At 42.1% G+C, this 22,752-nt stretch overlaps 1 protein-coding gene and 1 long non-coding RNA gene across 4 annotated transcripts in view; one reads left to right on the top strand and one right to left on the bottom strand.

The window, feature by feature from the left end:
- NBAS (NBAS subunit of NRZ tethering complex) overlaps nt 1-22,752 on the bottom strand; it is a 333,323-nt gene that overhangs the window by 28,951 nt on the left and 281,620 nt on the right. For all 3 annotated transcript variants that reach the window (XM_058682573.1, XM_058682572.1, XM_058682571.1), the window contains exons 47-48: nt 20,938-21,027; nt 10,951-11,146 (exon numbers count right to left, since the gene is read on the bottom strand). In XM_058682573.1, coding sequence (XP_058538556.1) covers nt 10,951-11,146; nt 20,938-21,027 — 286 coding nt within the window. The remainder of the gene's footprint in view (nt 1-10,950; nt 11,147-20,937; nt 21,028-22,752) is intronic.
- Nucleotides 781-20,121, top strand: LOC131484384 (uncharacterized). The gene is made up of 3 exons (XR_009248208.1): nt 781-1,068; nt 7,996-8,233; nt 18,685-20,121. It is a non-coding gene; the product is annotated as an uncharacterized LOC131484384 (long non-coding RNA).

Consider the following 22,752-nt stretch of genomic DNA (forward strand, 5'->3'; position numbering starts at 1 on the left):
AAATAAATAAATAAACAAATATTTAAACAAACAGACAAAAAAAGATTGAGGCACCTGGGTGGCTCAGTTGGTTAAGCATCTGACTTTAGCTCAGGTCATGATCTCATGGCTTGTGAATTCGAGTCCCGCTTTGGGCTCTGTGCTGACAAGCTGGAAGCCTACAGCCTGCTTCAGACTGTGTCTCCCTCTCTCTCCGCCTCTCCATGACTTGTGCTCTGTCTCTCAAAAACAAACATTAAAAAAAATAAATTTTAAATAAATTTAAAAAAAGCAGTTTTAGGGGCGCCTGGGTGGCGCAGTCGGTTAAGCGTCCGACTTCAGCCAGGTCACGATCTCGCGGTCCGTGAGTTCGAGCCCCGCGTCAGGCTCTGGGCTGATGGCTCGGAGCTTGGAGCCTGTTTCCGATTCTGTGTCTCCCTCTCTCTCTGCCCCTCCCCCGTTCATGCTCTGTCTCTCTCTGTCCCAAAATAAATTAAAAAAAAAAAAACGTTGAAAAAAAAAAAAATTAAAAAAAAAAAAAAAAGCAGTTTTAAATTATCTACCACTGTAGCTGCAAAAGCTTCACCTCACATGAGAGAAGAAAATGGGCCTGAAAATGGACTCGAGTGCATGTTTTTTTAACACGAGAAAGAATATGCCTTGCCAGATAATCAGTACACACAGTAAAACCTTAGATTATGAGTAACTTGTTCTGTGAGTGTTCTGCAAGACAAGCAAACCTTTCTAATAAATTTTAACTTGATAAACGAGCAATGGCTTGCAATATGGGTAGTGTATGACAACAAATGTCATATGATCACCAACTGAGCCAATGTTTCTCCCTCTCCCCCTGCCTCTCTCGCTGTGGGACTGTGGGTGATCATCAATGCAATGTCACATTTCTGCACAATCCTCAAAAGGAGGCAAAAGCAAGTGTCATTGGCTAGGTTCCTTGTTCAAGTTGCACTAAAAGGAAAAGATTCCACTGAGCGACAGATAGCAGTGATTCCATTAGTGATAGTGAAAGTCGTGCTACACAATAACCCTCTTCTCTCGTCTCCCTCATACCAGCCACGAAGGCTTTCAAAGGTAAGTGCAGGTTCATTTGTTTATTTTTCTTTATATTTTGTATTTTCTTCATTATTTTGTATTATATTACAGTATTGTAGTCATTTTTATAGGAGTATTTTTGGGTTGTGGAACGAATCATCTGAGTTTCCATTATTTCTTGTGGGAGAATTTGCTTTGATATACAAGTACTTTGGATTACAAGAATGCTTCTGGAACAAATTATGCTTGCAAAACCAAGGTTTTACTGTACCTTGATATACAAGTACTAACCTAGGATTTGTGTCTACATATTAAAATATCTAAATTGATCTAAATTTACCAAGATAATATAAGCTTATCTTGTTTATCATATCCTATAAGATTTTAAACATAAATTCAGGTAACCAAAACAAAATGAATTTTTGTATAAAGAAATATACACACATGCAAAGGACTTCCAGCCTGAACAAAATGGCTTTGACCCATTTTTCCCTACTCCTCTCTTAAGCACAACTATAAACTTTGGAAATAATGAGAGAAAAGAAAAGAACTCTTAAAGGTGGTAAAAAGAAAGTTAACTAGTTGGGACCCGAGGACTGGAGAAACAACACAGGTCCGGGGTCTGGCATCCCCTCACCCAACCGAAGGATACTCAGACTCAGTATTTCCTGACTCCTGATCGAAAAATACAAGACAGGCCAGGTAAGGTCATTTCTCGTCAGAGTTCCAGAAGGAAGGGAGAAAGAACATCGAGTTTAAAGAGTATTTTACGAAGTAACATTTAAAAACATCCCAAATCTGGTGGAAGACATGAACCTACAGATTCAAGAAGATGAGCTAACCCCAAACAGGGGTTAGTGAGTCCAAAGAAATCCATGCCCGGACACATCATAATTAAACTCTTAAAAATTAAAGACAAAAAAAAAAAAATCTTGAAAGTGGCCAGAGAGAGAATACAGTACCTATAGAGAGAAAAGCAATTTTAATAACAGTGTATTGCTTATGTGAAGCCACAGAGGCCAGAAAGAACTGGTCCAATATTTCTCAAGTATTAAAAGAACTGTCAATTACAAATTCTATATACGGTAAAACTATCCTTTAGGAAAAAAAGGGGAAATGAAAATGAAAATGAAATGAAAATGAAAAAAGGGGAAGGAAAACTAAAAGAATCTGTCACAAACAGCCTTCATCTTAAAGACTGGCTAAAGAAGCTTCCTCAAATAGAAAGGACATGGGTTTTGGCCCAATATATTTTTCTATCACAACTAGTAACGCTCCTCATTAATGGATGCAAAAATTGAACAATCTTAAATTGAAGAAAATCACTGTGTCATATATCTGACAAATTATCTGGAAAAACAAAAGAGGGAAGTATTGTTTTGAGTCAATAAAAGAGAAAGCAATGGGTCTCAGAACCTGCAGAAGTCATGGGAACATGAGATCAACATTAATACCACAGGAATTTAAATTCTCCAAAATACGTGGACACAAGGTGTCGCGTGAACATGAATGCAGACCTAGGAAACAATCAGATTCTCTCTTTTCCAGAGGGTAGCACAGTTCCTATTCAAATATGTATTCCCAGATCCTGATACACTTCAGGCAAGGGTGAGCAAACAATACAGTATCTAAACAGCTACAAGATGAAATGGCCATAGAACATATTTTAATTTTTTTTTTTTTTTCAATGTTTTTTATTTATTTTTGGGACAGAGAGAGACAGAGCATGAACGGGGGAGGGGCAGAGAGAGAGGGAGACACAGAATCGGAAACAGGCTCCAGGCTCTGGGCCATCAGCCCAGAGCCTGACGCGGGGCTCGAACTCACAGACCGCGAGATCGTGACCTGGCTGAAGTCGGACGCTTAACCGACTGCGCCACCCAGGCGCCCCAGAACATATTTTAACATAGAGGGAAAACCAACTGGAGGTGGCTAGCAAATGCTTCCTCATACCTCACCAAGGAGACTGTAAAATGATGATAAAGGACAATCTGGTGAAACACGCAGCTTTCAAAATAGTGCTGATAGAGTCAAAGTAACATGGAAAGACGCCATACTTTGGAGGTGTTGCTGGACCTTTCTGACCTTACGCGCCTCTTCTGTAAGATGAAGGTAACATAGTGTATGGTAGTTCTGGCTATTAAATAAGAGAGTGTGAATAAAATAGCCTGAAGAAAGACTGGCACATGGTAGGCACATAATAAATGACAGGTAGGATTTATATTACAGCTCCATATAAAAATATGGGCTGTGATTTCTTCTAATAAGAATTGGGTCAACAGATTAGATGGGACAGAAGAAGAACACAAAGAAATGTAGCTGTTTTGGGATAATGGAATCATGGGTTAACTTTCATCCCTTTTTAGAATCTCATTTATTTGTACAATATAGGATTTGCAATGGCTTTATAGCATGCCTTCTAGAGATGAGTGAAAATAATTAGCAATTTCTCACAAGTTTTTCTTCTATGTTTTGTTTGATTTTATCCTTTTTTCCCTCAAGAGAGAAAGTAATAATATGCCTCTGTCTCTCTGAGTGAGCGGGGGGCGGGGGTGAAAATGTCCAATATTTCACAGGCACCCTATAGTTTGCGATGATTCCATACAGACACCTTGAACTGAACATTACTGGATTTTAAAGGGCAAAATTCACATGTGAGTCAAACATAAAGATATCTCTTTCCCTTTTGTCTCTGAAAGCAATGCTTCTGTCTTCACTGAATTAGGTGACTTTAGCCCTTGCTGTAAGTCAATTTGTCAAGTAGCTACAGCCTCCTTATCAGACATTGAGTCACTGTCCTTGAAAAAGTGGACTGCGTCACCTATTCTCAGATGAAAACAGCTTTAACTTGAAATTCCTCTGTGGCCGCGGACAGTGAACATGACTGTCGTAAACTGAGGCGCCCCTCCTGAAATCTGCATCTTCCCACAGGCAATGACAACGTGGCTTAGTTGATCTTCAGATATGTGTGAATATGAAATCAGTATTAATGCACATAACCATACTATGTGAACAGAAAATAATTAGCGTCGCGTAAAGGATTATTCTCAACGTACTAACATCAATCACCACAGTCCTACCTTCCATATGGGCTGATGAGCTGTTACACTGCCTCTACGATTTATGAAATTTTGGGGGGTAAATCTGAAATTATTTCAAAACTAAAAGTTAAAAGAAACAAACAAGAGAAGTCATCCCCAGCTACCTCATATCCTCACCACCCTGCAACATGCAAACGCTGGGACGTTTCCTGCCTCTTCTCCCCTTCGTCCTCCAACATTTCTCTCTAAGCCCGAGAAGGAAGGAAGGGACAGCACTGCTATGCACGACGTCAGGAGCACCACCCGTGTGGTGGCTGAGGTTCTTGCCCCTCTGGGCAGGAGGCTCTGGATGTGATTCCCCCTCTACGGACAGAGCCCAAGAGGCTCCCCAGCTGACCTGGCCCTGGGGGAAGTGCCCCGGGGTGGGGGAAGCAGTCCCACCCGGGAGCAGTTGCTAAACCCAAGTGTGCGTCCCAGGAAGAGGTTGCTGTGACCCAGGAAACGTACAAGGCTCTGAAGAAGGTCTGCCTAGTGAAGGGGAGAAGCAGGGCCTCCCCATCTGACCACACCACCCCCCACCCCCCAAAAGCGTCCTTTTGAGTGCAAACACAGCCCTGACCTCCAGTGTCTTTCTCCACAAAACTAGTTTGTCCTCTGCTCTTTCCTCATGCTGCTCTGTCTTTAGCAACTTAAGCAAACCTCACAGGGGCACTAAATATGTTTCTTGTCCCCCCACGTCTAAGCAGTTACTGGGCCCCTGGGATTAACTCCTTCAGCTCTCTTTACCCTCCTCTATCTTCACAGCTGGTACCAAGTTCAGGGCCAAGTTTCGGCAACCTGACCCCTGCTTTTGTCCCCTGCCTGGCACCCTCCAGTCTGTTGTTCGTGAAGAGGTCAGAGGGTCTCTCCTAAAAACGCATCTCTGATCACGCTGCCTCTCACGTCTCTCTCTCTCTCTCCCACGCGGTCTCCGCACCATCACGGTAAAATGTGCACAGGACACTGGGGGCTCTGCTGCGCTGAACTGAGTTCAGGAATCACCTCCTCAGAGCAGTCTCTCCTCACTGCCTCCAGGCAGGATGACCGCATGCCTTCCCCTGAACCCTATGCACTGTGCAGACTCTAACAGCAGCGTTAGAGCCTTCAGGGTACGGACTTCTTTGTGCATGTATCCATGTGCTCCGCTGGATTGGGATCCCCACACGAACAGCGTACATTTACCTGGACCGGAGTCAGAGACACACACATACCATCCCATTTAGACTTCACACATCCACGCATTATGTCCGTTTTACAGACGAGGAAACTGAGGTTGTGAGAGGTTTAGTAACTTCCCCAAGGCCACAGAGCGAGTGAGTGGTAAAACTGGGATCTGAATGCAGTTCTGTGTGAAGCGCCCAAACACTTTACTGCTAACTGTCTGGTCTCTTGTCTATCCCCAGAGTATACAGGGAATGGTGCATAAACCATGCCGGAAGAATCTTCGATGAATATTTTACAGACCATGGTTACTAGGCATGGCATTTTTCAGAATGTTTTAATTGAGCAGCAAAGAACATACGCAGAGCTCTGTACGGAGCCAGGGAAAAATGCTACTAGATGAAGCAATGCTTTCTGTTTTCTAAATCAAACTCCTCATTCCCCTTGCCTAGTCACACTCAACCCAGGCAGTCACAAGCAGAAAGACAAGATGAACAGAACACGCCTGATATGGTGCAATGCTACCCAGACATTAGAGCTGAGTATCTTTCCCTGGCAGATGGGAAGAAGTGCGGTAAAGGGCCAAGAAGACAGGCATTGACATCAAACAGAACCACGTTCAAACTCCAGTACGATCGTTCACAAGCTGGGTGACCTTAATAGGTTGTGTGACCTCATCTCAAACAGAGACTGGTAACGACTTTGCAAGCTGTTCTAAAGAGTACACGCAGTAATGTGCACTTAATACACATTCCTCAGTCCCATCTTCTTCCCTCGACGATGCCCATGACAAGAAGGAATATCTTTAAAGGAAAGGAGCCCTAAGTCATCAAGAGAGGCCTTCCGAGGTGTCCAAATAGTTGCAGAACCCAGTAACACTGACGCTCTCTCAACCTGAAAAGGCACATCAAGCTCTATTAGAACATTTTAGATCTCTTGCTTCTGTCCAGACAAACATGCTTGTGAATCATTTGCTTCCATACGAGAAGCAGCCGGCTGGTCAGAAATCACTGGGAGCAAAGTACAGCAAATTAATACAAAACAGTATCAGTCTAAACGCATCAGGCCACTCTGTAAGGAAACCTTTCCATTATTCCAAGGAAATCATTTTGCTTGTACATAAGCGGGAAGCAGCATGGTCTGAGCCTTCATCATTCACGGCAAGAACAGCAGATTGAAGCTCAGGGGTCCTGGCCTTGCCATTTTAAAGGTGACCTTAGATAAGTTTTTAAAAATTGAATATTCATTTATTCAGCAGATATTTACTGAGTGTCCTTAAGATCCATGTTCTCATGTTATTTATATTCTAATGGAAGAAGAAAGACATCATATAATAGAATGACAGACAGAAGGACCGGCAGGGAGAAGTCAACAGATACTGGTGATCAGAAGAAAACTAAGAGCTTGTGAAATTGATCGTGACTGGGGCCTGATTTAGGATGCAGTATTTTAGAAATGGTGGCATTTAAGCTAAAATCAGAGGAAGTAACTTCTTGTTTCTGGACAGCATGTCCTTTTCTATAAGATGTGACTTTGGAATTGGCATGCTTTTGAAAGTCTCCTCTGGTTCCAGGAATCGGTTTCCATGGCTAGCAAAGATACATTACATGTACGGGTAATTCACATGTGTGGGATATATTATATGTGTGTGGGCACATAGGCACATATATTTTTAACATCAAATCTTATCCTATACTTGATTAAGCAAACCATTTAGGGCAGGGAGTCTTAGCTTTGAAGACATTTAAGGTGACAGTAAATTCTTTGTAAGAAACTAAACCTAGCTTTGCATCCTGAAGCTGTTCCACCGGTCTTGGTCTGATAAAGAAGTGTGTATTTTGTTAATGTTTTGGCAAAACGAAGCCAAACTGGCCTTTGACCAGAGGAGTTAATATGTCCTTGCATGTTTCAAAGTAGGCGAAATGCATGAATTTGTAATAAGATTAGGAGTTTCCTTAAACTAATTTTTCTAGTGATCACTTACAACCACAAATCCAGACAGATCGAAATTTTAAAAGGTGAAACTCTAAGCCACATGTCCCTTTTTATACAAAAACAGAAAAAACAATAAGGTGAAGGGGTATGGAATCTTTTAAGGAAACATCAGTATTTTGACCCATATTTTTCATGCACCAGTTAACCAGAAAATTACAAAACCTGAAAAACTCAGATAAATTATACCAAGGGAATTAATGCAATACATTCCTCCCTTCCCCCTCCTTAAGTCTTCCCCCTTCCTTCTCTCCTGTACTCCATGCTGGGGTACTTTTCTGGAATGGAAAAGGAGGCCTCTCAAGCTGTTGAAAAATGAGGGCCTCTGAATTTTTAATTCTGTTAACTAATCATTAGAAAACTAGGAATTGCTGTCTCTCTGAGAACCAGTGAGGTAGCAGGCTCCACAGACTCTGCGTTTAATTTTGCAGGAGCTGGCTGGTTTCCCGGCAACACATTGATTTGTAGGGCCACTACTTTGGGCACCTCGAGGATAATTAAATATTAAGTCCCTCTTTGATGTATGCAAAGTCTGCCTAAGAGGATTACCAGCCACAGCGAAGGTAGCAGTCCTACATTTTCTGGTAATTGAACGTTGCAATATCATTATCTATTCTTATCTTTGCTCTGTAAGAATCTGCCTCTACCCTTAATATTACCTTTGAGAACAGAGAAAGGGGTAGGGAGTGGAGAAAACGAGAGCCTGTGTAATCAACATTTTGGGGTCTTCTAGGTGTTTGGGATATGGAGACGAAGAAGACTGTAATGTGTGTGGAAGAAAGAAGAGTGAACAAACCATCCTCTGTCTCCTCCAGCTCAAGGTTCCATTTTGCACACCAAGAAGGCAAGGCTCACGGTTTAGGAATCTTTTCCAAGATGATGAAGCAATGGAGGTGGGAGGGTGGCCAAGATATAGGCTTCTGAAGGATTTGTGCACCAGCACCCCGATCTTTCTACTGCTCGAGTGAAAGGTAAAACAGTTTTTTAAAAACAATAATGGAGACGGCTTCAGATTTGAACTAGGAGCGTACTTCTGTAACACTCTACAACTTGCGGCTATTCCCACTGTGAAGCCACAATTTTTCCACATTCGCTTTCCATGTAGCAGTTACTTACAATAATAAACAGAGTGCCCTGGCCAAATACGCTTGCCCTCCAAAACAGATTTCACAATGCCAGACTGACACAGAATACTTAATTTTTATAGGAGGAGGAGATACTCACTGATTTGATTTATTTTGGAAAACTATAGATGAATGACATAATTAAACTATGGTAGTTTTGTTATTTCCACTATCAAATACTTTAAAGAAACTCAGCTCAATAGCTTCAAAGAACAGGGAAATTGCTCTTATATGAGGACAAAGTAAGAGGGGGAGAACCGAAAAGGGGTAAGGAGGCACGGGACGAGTTTTACTGGAGTCAGGGGTGTTGGGAGAGAGGTTTTCTAAGGGCCTGAAAAAGTTTTCGCCACCAGAGCAAACAGTGGTGAAACGAGACTCTCCGTACACACTGTGCAAAGGACAGAAACCAGACTGCGCTCAGTGAAATGGTCAGGTCAATTTAGAAAAGTACACGGAAAAGGAATCTTAACAAAAGGCTGAGCTCCCTTAAATCCTGTATTTGGAAAAAGTTTTGCTATAACGAAATTAAAATCTCAGAAATATCCAGAAATCACTGAAATCATATAAAAGATGGTATACCTTTTATACCTTGTTCTCTGGGTACTGGAAAGTTAAGAAAAGCTTAAAAGAAGAAATCATGGTTATACTCCTACTATTTCTGAAGCATCTTGGCCCAGATACGAAAGTGTGTGTCCTACTGTTTCAACATGACAGGTAAGATAGATGTTTTCCCTTTCCCTGGCCTCCACGTTGTTTGGTAGCATTTTTGGTATATTGATCTGACATAACGCGAAGTGGGGCTCCAACCGGAGAAACCGGCCTCATCGTTCTGCCAGGCTTCAGCCAACAGCGAAGACGAAACTGAGCAAGGTTGAGCACTTGAAAAATGGAGGTTCTGTCAGAAAAGTACCTAACAGTAGGGGCGTTCATTTGTTCCAGAATGAGTCAGAATCCAAGATTCCACGTGGCAAAAATAATACGACCTAATTTTGAGTTTAACTCAAGAGATGCTACGTGAACCTTCCTGTCGCTAAAAACAAGCATACTTCTAACGTCTACTGTGCAGGAGACCTGGAATATGTTTTGTAGCCTATTGCATCTGTGTTCATAGACCACTCTTTAAAAAGACTGTTAGTGATCCCTTCATGTAATGCAAGGCAACATGTTGAGACTAAGTATGTTGGTAAGGTCATGGGGGCTTCAGAAAGAGTATTATTCAGATACCAGTGACTTTTAATACAACCCATTTCAGGAATTTGGCAAGAGTAAGAGAATACCCGATAATCCATCTCTTCTGAATCTCAAATTCTCTAATTCTAAAGAATACATAAGAGTAATTACCCATTTCTCTCATGTAGGAAAATAAGAATACTTAAAATAATAATTGTGAAGTTCTGAGATGAGTCTCAAGATATTCTTAATATCTGATGCATTTTTTAAAAGAAAAATTCATTGTTCTTTCGATGTAGTAATAAGGACATAAACATTAATTAGAAAGCGAAGCTTTAAAATTAGAAGGTACACTGAGTTGCAGTCAGACTTCCAGGAAAGTCTCTTGCAGAGTAGATTATGTGGGAAGCCTTATTTTTTTGGCGTATGGTCTGCAGGCTGACGCACTTGACTGAGATTACTGATCCTTACATCCTATGTCTTTAGGCTGCATCAATTTAGAGTTTGAGCCAGACTTCAATGGCTACCGTATTTCTTTGATTTAGGAATCAGTATTCTCATTTACTCAATCAACAAGTATTTGAGCTCCCAATGTGTGCCCAGCATACTTAGGGGAATTCAAAAGACAATATATCCTCCAGGGCTTCTGAATTTTCCACAGTAGTGGGGAGACAAGACAATAATAGTAACAACAATAATTATTATAATTATAATTATAATTATTATATATAATAATTATATACATAATTATATATTTATAATCATAAAATATATATAATTATATATAATAATAATAATTATTATTATTATTATATAGCTAAAGCTCAAATGTGTGGAATTCAAAGTTTAATTAAGTTTGAAGTGGTCAGGGAAGGTTCCAGAGAGATGGCAGACCAAGTGAGTCTTGAAGGATGAGTGGAGAAACTAAGATCTTGTGTGTGCCTACGTTGTCGATATAGGGACAGAAGAGAGAGGAGGGCACCTGCCTGCCTGTGTAGAGTCTGAAAAAAGTGAATTAGCTAAACTGCACACTGAGTTTCCATTTAGATCCGCATTTCTCCAGGGACAGGGAGAGTTGCGATAATTAACGGATACTGTCAAGAATCCTGACTATATCCTCTGAAGAGAAAAATGCCACACACATGTGAAGTGAATGAGACATCACTCCAGCACCTATGCACGTTCAAACACATGGAAAAATCCAAACCAATTCAATCCAATCCAACCCACTCCAAACGTATTTAACTACTAAACAGCTGGACTGAGGAACACAGTGGAAAGTCTGCATTACCAAGCTGATTATTCACTGGAGGGTGGTTTAAAGTAATCGAGAAATAACCTCCAATTATTTTTAATAGGGAAAGCATGCAAAAACCAGTCGGACGCTCCCTTACCTGTCTCTGGGGCCAAGCGGCTTTGAGAATGGCTTCCGTTCGAAAGAACACAAGGAGCTTGCCATCCTCCTCACTCAGGTTAAATGACTGTCCCAAAATCTGCAGCACCTGAATGCGGGGCCTCACGGGCCAGGTGTCGTCAGCACAGAAAGGCCGCAGCCACACCAGCAGGTCCTCAGAGGAAACCAGGTCTTCCCTGAAGGGCAAAACCAAGGGTTAGGCAGAAACTCCTAAACCTTCTTTAAAAAAAATTCCAGTAACCCAATATAGTGATTGAGCCAAAGACTTGTTTGTTGGGTGACCTTGCCTTTTTCCTATTGAGAAGAGAAATTGAGGTTCTTCTTCTTTTTTTTTTTTTTAATGTTTATTTTTGAGAGAGACAGAGACAGAGACTGAGTGTGAGCAGGGGAGGGGCAGAGAGAGGGAGACACAGAATCCGAAGCAGGCCCAGGCTCTGGGCTGTCAGCACAGAGACTGACGCGGGGCTCGAACCCATGAGCCGTGAGATCATGAACTGAGCCGAAGTTGGACGCTTACCTGACTGAGCCACCCAGGTGCCCCGAGAAATTTAGGTTCTAAATGGCTTAAAGAAACCATATTAGGTATTTAAAAACTATGTAAAATGAATGTAGTTTTTACATATTTTACAGTATCATATTGAGTTACATAAAGCAGATGAAAAATAACCATGTTCTTAGCTACTCTATTTCTTATGAAAAGCTTAATAAGTATGTATTTCTATTAATGCTACTAACAGAGGTAGGCATCATTCTAAGTAATTTTAGGTAAACTAGTTTATCTAAACTAGTTGACAATACCTATGCAAAATCATTATTATAAATATTCCATTTTATTTACATTTTTTTTTCCATTTGCAGAGATAACTGACATAACATCATATAAGTTTAAGGTGAATAATATAATGATTTGATATATGTATATGGTGGAATGATTATTAATAATAAGTTAACATCCATTACCTGACATAGTTACAAAATTTTTTCTCGAGATTAGAATTTTTAAGATCTACTCTTTTAATAACCTTCAAATATATAATATTGTTAACTGTAGTCCTTATGCTGTACATGTGAATTCCTTTTTCTAGATGAGGAAATAGCCTTTAAGGAAAGGCTATGATATGCCCACACACATCTAGAATAGCGCAGTATGACCCCAAAGTCCATGTTCTTTCTACACTTTTCTCTCTGATAGAATTTCAATACGGGGTTAGAGTATCAAGTTTTCTACTAAAGATAAAATATGAATGCATGGTTATTAAAGACCTGGGAAGTCTGAAAGGCTTCAGAGAAGGGAATATTTGTACGACTTTCTATCCAGTGCTGGAATCTATTCCTTTGTAAACCCAAATGGGCCATCTCAGGAAAACAACTCCTTTGATGATGATGTCAAAGAATTACTATTGATTACGGTTAAGAGGCCTCATATAGATACCTCACGTGCACAACAGCCCCGCAGAGCAGTGCTACAGCACTGAATCATACAGGTTTTGCTGTAACGACATCCTTATGAGGCTTCCAGCAATATATCACCAAGTCCCAAACTCCACGACCCAACAAGACCACAGGATATTTTTAAAAATTCTACAATACCACTGAGTGTTTCTGTTACTACACATTCTATAATACACTTGTCAGTACAGTTTCATGGAAATTCAAATTAAAAAACAATTCGTCATTTGTATTTAGGAATAAAAGAAATTCTAAAACACCATGGACAAGTGGCTTAAGCATTTTCTAAATCTACGAAGTCGTTTGTTAGTTTTAACTATGTGAGCCCTTGACATGTATCAAAAACGGCAAAATCGGGGTGCAAGAGAAGTAGATTTCTTGGAAATCTATGTGCAAAGTGAGCAGATGGTATCACGTGGGGGAAAAACATTTTGGGGAAACGTGATGGACCTGTGAGCCCCGGCCCCACCATGTGCGAACAACTCTAGATAAAAACCATGAATGTCATCATTCCCATTTTATCGTTAAGTAGACAGAGGTCCTGAAAGTCTGTCTCTTGGGAGTCTGTGAAATCAAGATAATGTATAGAACGTACTTAGCCACAGTACATGGCACAGAGGAAGTACTTAACAAATAGTAAGCATCATCTGCATAACGATCATTATGATTATTATCAGTATCATGAAAGCACCAGCTTGTGCATGATGACACGGGGATGAAATTTATAGGATTCCTGCCTTCAAAGAACTAACAATGGTCCAGAAAGATTTTAAAAGCGACTACTATTCAAATTACTAATATATGTAAATACGAACAATCATTTTGGAGGAACAGAGAGTAGGGCCAGGGAAGGCTTCACCAAGGTCGTGGCATTGGAACGGGATCATAAAGGTCAAGTGGGCTAGGTGTCAAAGGCAAGGTGAGAAAATATCATCCAGATCAAGAGAACAGCAAGAAAAAAGAACCAAGGATTTCAAAGGACAGAGCATGTTCAGGGAGCAATGCAAGTGGGCGGTAAAAGAGAGGAGAGAGCTAAGGCAGCACAGGCCTCCTCACCTGGGTAACCGAGAGCACGCACCCCCGGCCACAAAAGCAGTGCGGCTTCCTGCTTTGACAGCACAGGATCTGCAGCTGTCAGGCTCACATTCAGCTCCCAGAATCCCCTCTTCCTGACAGCGTGCCAGAGACCGGGAAGTCACTTGATGGCTCTGAGCCTCAGTTCCTCATTAGTAAATTGGAGAGAAGTACAACCCCTTACTTTTGAAGCTTTTGAGAATTAAACAAATATGTAAGTAATAAATTTCAAGCACATAATACATTATCAGACCTATAACTAAGTGCTTCGATTAACTGGCAACCATTATTACTGAGGCCAATATTTGAACTTGGACTCTCTTACTGCCGTTATCAATGGCTACACGATGCTCCCGAACCAAATAGGGGATATGTTCCAGAACACTGTGGCAGCTGATTAAAATTATTTAGATACTGACGTGATATAGAAAGATTATTATAATGTTTTCCAAGTCAAACTGAGTTCGATTCCATTTACATTAGAGGTTATCATGCAGTTGATAACACTTGATATTTTGGAGGAATCTGCTCCAACTGCGGGTTGACAGTTCAAACACATAATGAAGTCGGCAAAATTCATCCCCAGAACAGAAATGCTGTGTTCTGGAAGCACCGTGTTCCAAATGAGCTTCACTGTATGTCCACGTGAATACTGGTGTTCAATAAGACCACACAGAAATGAAAGGCAGCTCTATAGGAGAGCTACCCAAGGACATGGCCTGGACGCTATCTCCCAAAGACATCAACTGCAAAATGGTTAACATTTTAATTTCAACCTGAGTTTTTAAAATCCGTAGTCAGTCACTCTCATGACTCATCAAATACACATACACACGTACAGAGAAAGAGCAGGATTTTTGATAAAATGGTAACAAATTGGCAAATCAAGGGGAAGTGTACATAGGTATTATGTTTTTCTATCCTTACAATTTTTCTGCGGGTTTGAAATGTTTGAAGTAAATAGGTGGGTGAAAAATAACCAATTATGACTTTTATAATGTCAAAAAAAAAAAAAGACTGAGAAGAAGGAAGATGATTCCATTTTTAGAGTAGCTTATGAAGGCAAGGAGAGGATTTAATGAGCTTAGGAATAAAAAGCACATTATTTCAAAACATTTTTACTTTATTATGAAAGTCATACAAATGTTTTTAAAAAGTTATAAACAGATAAAAGAAAAAACTGCTCATAGTTTCACTGCAAATACATAGACATTTTCCACCTTTTTCTCTATAATGAGTATTTTCTGGGGAGGAGATTTTTATACTGCACAGAGTAACTTACTACTCTATTTAAAGAAAAATTAACAACTACTGGAAACACGTTCATACAATCGGTTTGGGATCAAAAAACAAAGAATCCTCTGAAATAGCTCTATTAACGGAGAAGGACAGCAGCAGCAACAAAAACAACAAAAATACACTCGCCAAACGATTAGTTCTATAGTGGAGCATGACAGGATACTCACAAAAGGAAGGGAACTGTCAACAAACAAAAGCAATTATTGAATCAAAGCAAAAAGACAGATTTTGAGAAAATTAGTAAGCCAATCCTTGGTAAAAGAATTTCAGATTCTGCACGGCATACTCATACGAGGAGAACTCAACCTTGCACTTAAACAGTTAAAGTACATGAAAAGACATGGCAAACACAAAAAGCACTTTCCATAATCTCGATGCACTACACAAAATGAAATTACCGTTCTCATTTGAGAATGGGGGAAGGAAAGATACTGCATTCAAACAGGAAAAACACAGACCACTGTGATTTCTTGTAAACATGAATGTCACAGAATCTGAATGCCTAAAGGGAACAGAGGGTCACTTAGTTGAATCTTCTATATTCGAGTTACAAACTGGCAGCCAAATTTGTGTGTTGCCTTGCATGCCATATGACAATGTTTCAGAATTTAAACATTTTACAGAAAAATCAAGATTTTCCAGTTCCTTTTCCCGGCCTCCCCCCAGTTTTACTGAGATACTAGCGACATACGGCGCTAAGTTTAAACGTGTAGAGCATAACGATTTGACTTACGTGTATTGTGAAATGATTACACAATAAGTTAACATCCATCACCTCATTTAGATTAAAAAAAAGGGGGCACCTGGGTGGCTCAGTCGGTTAAGCGTCTGACTTTGGCTCGGGTCGTGATCTCACGGTTCGTGAATTCGAGCCCGGCATCGGACTCTATGCTGACAGCTGGGAGCCTGGAGCCTGCTTCGGATTCTGTGACTCCCTCTCTCTCTGCCCCTCCTCCTGCTCACACTCTGTCTCTGTCTCTCTCAAAAATAAATAAAACGTTAAAAAAAAAAAAACAACTTTTTTCTTGTGATGAGATCTCTTCAGATCTATTCTGCTAACAACCCAGCCCCTCTTGAAAAGCTGAAAGAAGAGGACAAGCGGGCCGCTGTTTCCTTTAGACAAGGCGTGTGTGAGCTCCCGTGCCCCTCAGCCTCCACCACCCGCAACCTCTCCTCAAGCCCAGCCCACCTTGCTCATGTCTGTTACCTGCCTGGCCTCAGTGGGAAATGAGTGTGCAAACCCTGATCTGTAAAATTCTAGGTGAGGTTAAAAAGGGAGGGAGGAGGGGCGAGCAAGTAAACGTAAGTAAGTGAACAGTGAGAGACACCAACACTCATATTCTAAGAAGGTCCCTTAACTCAAGTAACTGATCCACACACCGCGCACACTTTGCTCCCTGCATATAGAGCTGGGTGGGGTGGACGCTCCCCAGTGTAGTACCTTCTGTTTACTGGCTCCCATGAAATAACTGCGGCACCCGGCAAGGAACAAGAGAGAACTGCAAATAAATGAATGCAGGGACACATCGATGGTATTGCAGGAGTGTAGAAAGAAGTGTGACTTTTCTTCAAATAATTAACAGAATTAAATTCTATGAAAAGTTCCTGCAAATGAAATCATTTCGAGGTGCATACAATTCCAATCTCAAGTCTGAACTTTTGACAAATGCTAAGAACCTCTTTGTGGCTGCTCGTGAATGTATGCAACCCAGAATCTCTTCCTCAGGTTCATTTATCAGTAAAAACCTGGGTGCATCTCACTATAATGAGGCAGGAATGACAGCTATGAAGTCTTAAGCAGAACCTGAGCTGGCCTCGAGAAAGACCGCAGTGGGAGAGTGGATCCGCCGTGCTGCCCGTTGACCAGGGCTGTTGGCAGGGCTCAGCGTCGCGGCACACGATGTTCATGCTTTGGGGGCACTCGGCGAACATCTGATGATTTACTCTGTCCCACAGAGCACGAAGACTAAGAAGAAGTCAGATTCTATTTGCTTTAGTGGGCTTTCTCTTTTTTTTCCTTTCATTTTCTGTGCTTAAAAATACTGTGAAATCGCTAGGTAATACCAAAGAGCTCCATGCAGTCTGAATATCTGACGCTGCTGAGTATACATGAAGCTTTTACACGGCTGAAGCTGGACTGTGATCGAGGAGCAATTTAAACAAACAAATAAAATCTTCTAAAATACTCCAATACTTTTGGAGGAAATCTTTCTTCCTTTTTGAGTAGCGTGCAGAGGAATTCCTCATTAATTATCTGTTTCCTGAGTGGATTTATTTCTGCACGTCCTTTTGAGAATCACTAATATGCCGGTTCACACCCGTGGGTCATTCCTGTTAGGAAACTGTTTAAAGGTATACGAAGGCAGGGAACAGAAGAGGGAATGAGGCCAAGGCAGAGAGAAGTAGACAGAAAAGGCGAGAAAACTGAGGGAGGTAACGCCTGAAGACCTTGCTACATGAAGTTCAGTCCCTGGACGGAGGAGCACTAGGGAGCTGGTTACAAAGGTAGAATTTCAGGCCCCACCCAGACCTACTCTAGTAAAGTCTGTATTTTAATAAGACCCGCAGGCAATTCCAGGGCACGATGGCATTTGAGAGGTGCTACCTCACTCACTGTCCACTGCAGGCTCTTTAATGTCAGAAGCAGATGAGATATGGTGAGAGAAATTCACAGCATGTCGTTAGCTGGGCGACCCCGGAAAAATAACAAAACCTGTCTGAGCATCATTTCCTAATCTATAAAATGGAGACAACAATAATAGAATAGGGTGGTTGTAAGGATTTGGTGAGTTGCTGAGAGCCATTCCGGAGATCTTGCCACTGACTGATAGATGCTCGTTAGCTTTTTGTTTTTAAACGCATGATGATATTTTCTTAATTCCGGGTTTACCAAATATATTGTTTTAGAAAAATATTCTTTTAGTTATTGGAGGCTTTTAAAATCCATTTTTCTTAAGCAATCTAATCAATTAATTCTTAAACAGGAAATTTGGATCCTATTCTTAAAATATGTTATAGGCATACATAAAAAATGGGAGAAAACATACTCATCAATTTAATGTGCACGAGCCTCTCAATAATTAATTACCCTAAACTCGTCTTCAATTGTAGAGGTTGCACACGATTTTTGACACTATTTCAAATTCTTACGATACTCCCCCCTGATGTCCGGAGGCAAGAATGCGGTGAAACTGGAAAGGAAGTCTGTCTGTCCAGACACTCCACTGGTGGCCTGTCTGGGTGTGGTGGCTGTGGTGGCTGACACTTAGCACAGGCGAAAGAGGAGGGAAAGAGGGCTTTACGAATGGGGCAGAAGCTGCGGGTCAATGGCAAATCATACTTGTACCAACATAAGGAGTCAAAGGAGGACGTACCCACGACGGCATAAAACCCAACACATGGTTGTAGCCATGACTCTCCGTATGCAGTCTGCCTGCCAGGACACTATGGGATGGCGTATGCCTAACCTAAGAGCACGTGAATGTGTGTGACAGCTGACAGTGTGCACAGAAAGAGGTGACTGGCTCTCTAAACATGCCAAGGAGGGCAGTGGATGTTCAAGTTTGGGGGCGGGGCCTGAGGGAGGCTGATGGCATGTCCCTGAAATACCCAGGCCTGGTGTGGCCTCCTGGGGGTCAGGCAGTCAGGTCAGGCTAAGTAGTGAGTGCCTGAGAGGGTTACTTCAAAAGGGTCCAAGTCCCCATGTCGCTCCAAAGACCCCACTGAGAGCTACGTGGAAAGGAGGGACTCCCCCATGTGACGCTGCTGGGCAGAGTTTTGGGAAGAGAAACTGAAGCAAAGGATTTGGGTTTAAAATCCTTGTGGATCCAAAAACTACGTGTCAGGAATAAAAGTTATGACTTTGTCTTTCTTCTTCTTCTTCTTTTTTAAGAAAAAAGAAATTGTTCACTGAAGTTTTTCTGTTGAAAAGACTTTGTTATTCTGTGTCTCTGGAATAAAAAAAGTAAGATCTCGTTCTGTTTCTCCATTCCCCGATGTCTTCCTCTTTGGAAATCAAAGCTAAAAGAAAAAAAAAAATAGTCTGTATGCAAGACACCCGAGTTGGATTCCTGTGTATCTGTGGCCGGAAACCCACTAAGAAAAATACTGCCTTCTGATCCCTCTGCGACGTGTCCCCTGGAAGGGGCTTAGCGCCCTTCCAGATCCCTGTCATCCCGCGAGGCCAGGCTCCGGGGCGTCCTGCCCTGAGAGCAGCTGTGCTCTGACAGGAGCGGCCGGCAGCGAAGGGGCGGCCGGGCAGGTGCGAGGAGGCGCACGTCTGGAAGGGGGCTGAGGGTCTCCCACGCGGCGTCTCTGCTCTGCCGCATCTGCAACGGTTCTGGTAGTTTCCTCAGCCCGGAGTACCGTCACCCTCCTCCTCGTCCTCACAGACTCACATTTCACAGACCAGGCCCAACGTGGCCCCTCGTGTATCCTGCTCTGACCTCCCCAGGCAGAATAAACTGCTCCCTCTACTGTGCTCTCTGTCCAGCACCTGCCCCTCCAGAGTGTGGTAACCAGGGCTGGGGGAGGGGCACGGGGGGCTCGTCGCCCCTGCAAGACTGAGCTTCTGAGGTTGGGGGTTATTTCCTCCCCGTATCTTACTCCTCGTGACTCAGCACAAGGTGCACATGTAGGTCACTTCATTTCTCTTTAGAACGAGAGGTAAATCGGCCCCTGCTGTGGCTTCCTTCTTACTGAAAGACCCACGAGCAAAGGGGATCAGAACAAGCGTGTGAGGCAAAAGGCTGAGTCGGTAGAGGGCCCTGACTGCCGTGTTCTCCCACTGTGACCAGTATGGCTTATCCTCTGTCTTCCACTCAAGCCTCGGGCACAGAGCAATGCATGGAAATAGGCTGCAAAGGCATCTGAGAGCTGAATTACGACTCAGAGCCTGGCTGGGATCCTGGTTCCATCTCCCAGGCCTACGACTGGGGGCAAGGCCTCCTCCGAAAATGGCAACAGCGTACGCAACCATCAGAAATAATATTCAGGGAAGCTACAAAGACCAATGGGAAGACTCACAATAGCAAGCAAATAAAAAAAGAACAGGAAGTGTTTATACGTTTTGATTGAAGCTATGTAAAAATACATCTGTACCTGCACAATAACTAGAAGGTAATGTACAAATAAAAACAATTACAATACTCAATGAACTATGAGGAGTTTTTGCAAATATTTCTTCATTGTTATTATTATATCATATTTCCTATTAAAAAAAAATGGAGGGGCGCCTGGGTAGCTCAGTCAGTTAAGCATCCGACTCTTGATCTCAGCTCAGACCTTAATTTCAGGGTTCTGAGTTCAAGCCCCACACTGGGAAACCTATAGGAAGGAAAGGAAAGGAGAGGGGAGGGGAGGGGAGGAGAGAAAAAAGAAAACTGAGGGGCGCCTGGCTGGCTCAGTCAGTAGAGCATATAACTCTTGATCTCAGGTTTGTGAGTTCAAATGCCATATTGGATAGAGAGATTTTGTTAAAACAAACAAACAAACAAACAAACAAAAACAACATAAAAAAAGGAATTGGGGCCCGGCCTTACAGGGATGACACGAGTAAAAGCCACAGGAAAGAGGTCTGTAAACTCTGGTGAATATATAACCACCCACTTGATGCTGTTAACCCTGTCACTGCCACTGGACCTAAATGAAAAATTCTTTCTAAAAATGGCATTAGAGACACACATCTTTCTAGACTCATAAAACCTGTACACTCATAGTCCTCCGACAAGACAGACCTAACATATATAAAGCTCTCAGAAATATATAAACATTCTAGAAATTTCCATACTTCACTCAGTCCAGCTAACCTCTCACAGATGTGAACCCCTCTCTCCTAAGAAGCTCAGAGCAGCTCCCCCTCCTGGCCTCACTCAAGAGGTGGCGAGAAGAAACCATACTCTCCCTGCAGAGGGGGCTCTGGAGAGAAGGGGGGGTGTCCTGCTGGAGCTGAGGAGTGAGAGGGCAGCTGCGAAACTGTGTCTCCAGATGGAGAGCCTCTGTAGTGGCAAAGTTCTCAGCAATTCCTTCCGAAAACACCTGGCAAGACTGCTTCCTCTCAGCAGTTTCATAAATATGGATATTCACAATAATTCTAAGATCCTGCGGAGTGCCACGAAGTGAGACACGCGAGCCGTTCTAGGCTTACCCCTTGTCCACGCTGGCATGGACGGCTGCGACAACACCTTCCAGGACCTGGAGGGGGTCCCTGGGCCCACCGAGCTCAGCGCTGTCTCCGCTGCAAAGGGAGAGAGAAAGAACCAGTTCAGAAGGGGGCTCCGGGCTCAGCAAGCAGCACGGCGTTCGCACTCAGAGCCGGGCTGGGCTGTGGCAGTGCGCGCTGCCGGCTCCCAGCCACGCGGGCTGCATGTGGTCTGCGAGGGCACTGAGCCCTACACGACGTGCCAAAAGTGTGGAAACGAAATGCCTTCTGCCTTTAAGACGCTCACGGTCTCATATGTGCTTGTTTTGCTGGCGAGAAAATACAATCTACCTGCCTTCTGTCCTCCAGAAAACAGTCAATGGACATTATTATACGTGTGCATTAAATACATAATCATCCAAATTCTCCAGCTGGACTTAAAAAAACCCTAATATTTACGTGACACTCACTAGGCACAAGACACCGTTGAATGCTGTACACACACATCTACCGTTTAATCCCCAACAGCCCACAAGGTAGGTACCATTATTATGCCCATTTTACGAGCGTATATATCTGGGACTCTAGTAAATTTTGAAAAAAAGCAACAGAAGACAAGTTTTAGCTGAGTGTTCTGAATAATTTCAGCGGTAGGACTTAAATCAACTGCTGGATTCAGTTCTTTACACGCCTTTGTTATTTCATATCTACCAAATTCTACTAACTTTCTAAAAGGTGAACGTTATGGATGTTGTCAGTAGCAATTTCTTTTCCTTTGAAAAGGAGGTAGCTGAACTTCTGAAGTTCCCTCTCCTCCCACTACTGAAAGATTTAATTCACATTTATTGAATATCTTCTGTGTGCTAAGCATAACGTTTATTAGGTAAGAACCAAATCTTAGTAAATGGAGCTGGGTGCAGGGAAGGAGAGAGAAGTGTAATTTCTGTCACAATTTTATAAGGGTAAAAATATCACATATTTTCATTATCTACAAAAATGGGCAATTTTTAGGAAATAAATTCATCAAAGCACCGATTTTTCAAAATGTTTTGTTTTTGTGAGGTTCATCTATATTTTGATTTAAGAAACACTAAAAAGATAGCTATGAATCAAAAGGTGCAAAAGGTGACCAACAAGTATCTGTCATCAATGAAAAGAGGAAAGGGGTGCCTGGGTGGCTCAGTCAGTTAAGCATCTGACTTCGACTCAGATCATGACCTCGAGGTCTGTGAGTTTGAGTCCCGTGTCAGGCTCTGTGCTGACAGCTCAGAGCCTGGAGCCTGCTTCCGATTCTGTGTCTCCCTCTCTCTCTGCCCCTCCCCTGCTCGTGCTCTGTCTCTCTCAAAAATAAATAAACATTAAAAAAAAAAAAAAAAAAAAAAAGAAAAGAAAACAGGAAAGTGGGCGGCTCTTATAACCACCACCACCACCAAAACATAATAAGCTAATAACAGAACACTGCTTTATTAACTTGACATTTGTTATTTCTTAAAAAGTGTTATATTTTATTTCTCTATCTCTATCTCTGTCTCTGTCTCTCTCTAAAAATTACCAGATACCTCAGATCATTAAAAGGTGAAAACTGTTATGAGGCTGGGGTAATTAAACTGATAAAGGCTCATTTGATTTCAGTTCAGCTGTGGAAAACTGACATGCATTTAATCAAAAAGTTCCTCAAGAGCAATGCAGAATTACAAAGAATGCTTAAAAGGAGAATACATTAAGCACAACCAAATCTTTCAGCCTAATTGCATTATTCACAGAAAGCACTTCATGCCTCATTCTTCTCTTAGCTTCACTTTCCCCCTTTTCTAACCCTCC

The sequence above is a fragment of the Neofelis nebulosa genome, chromosome 9 (assembly GCF_028018385.1).
Source record: "Neofelis nebulosa isolate mNeoNeb1 chromosome 9, mNeoNeb1.pri, whole genome shotgun sequence".
Lineage (NCBI taxonomy): Eukaryota > Metazoa > Chordata > Mammalia > Carnivora > Felidae > Neofelis > Neofelis nebulosa.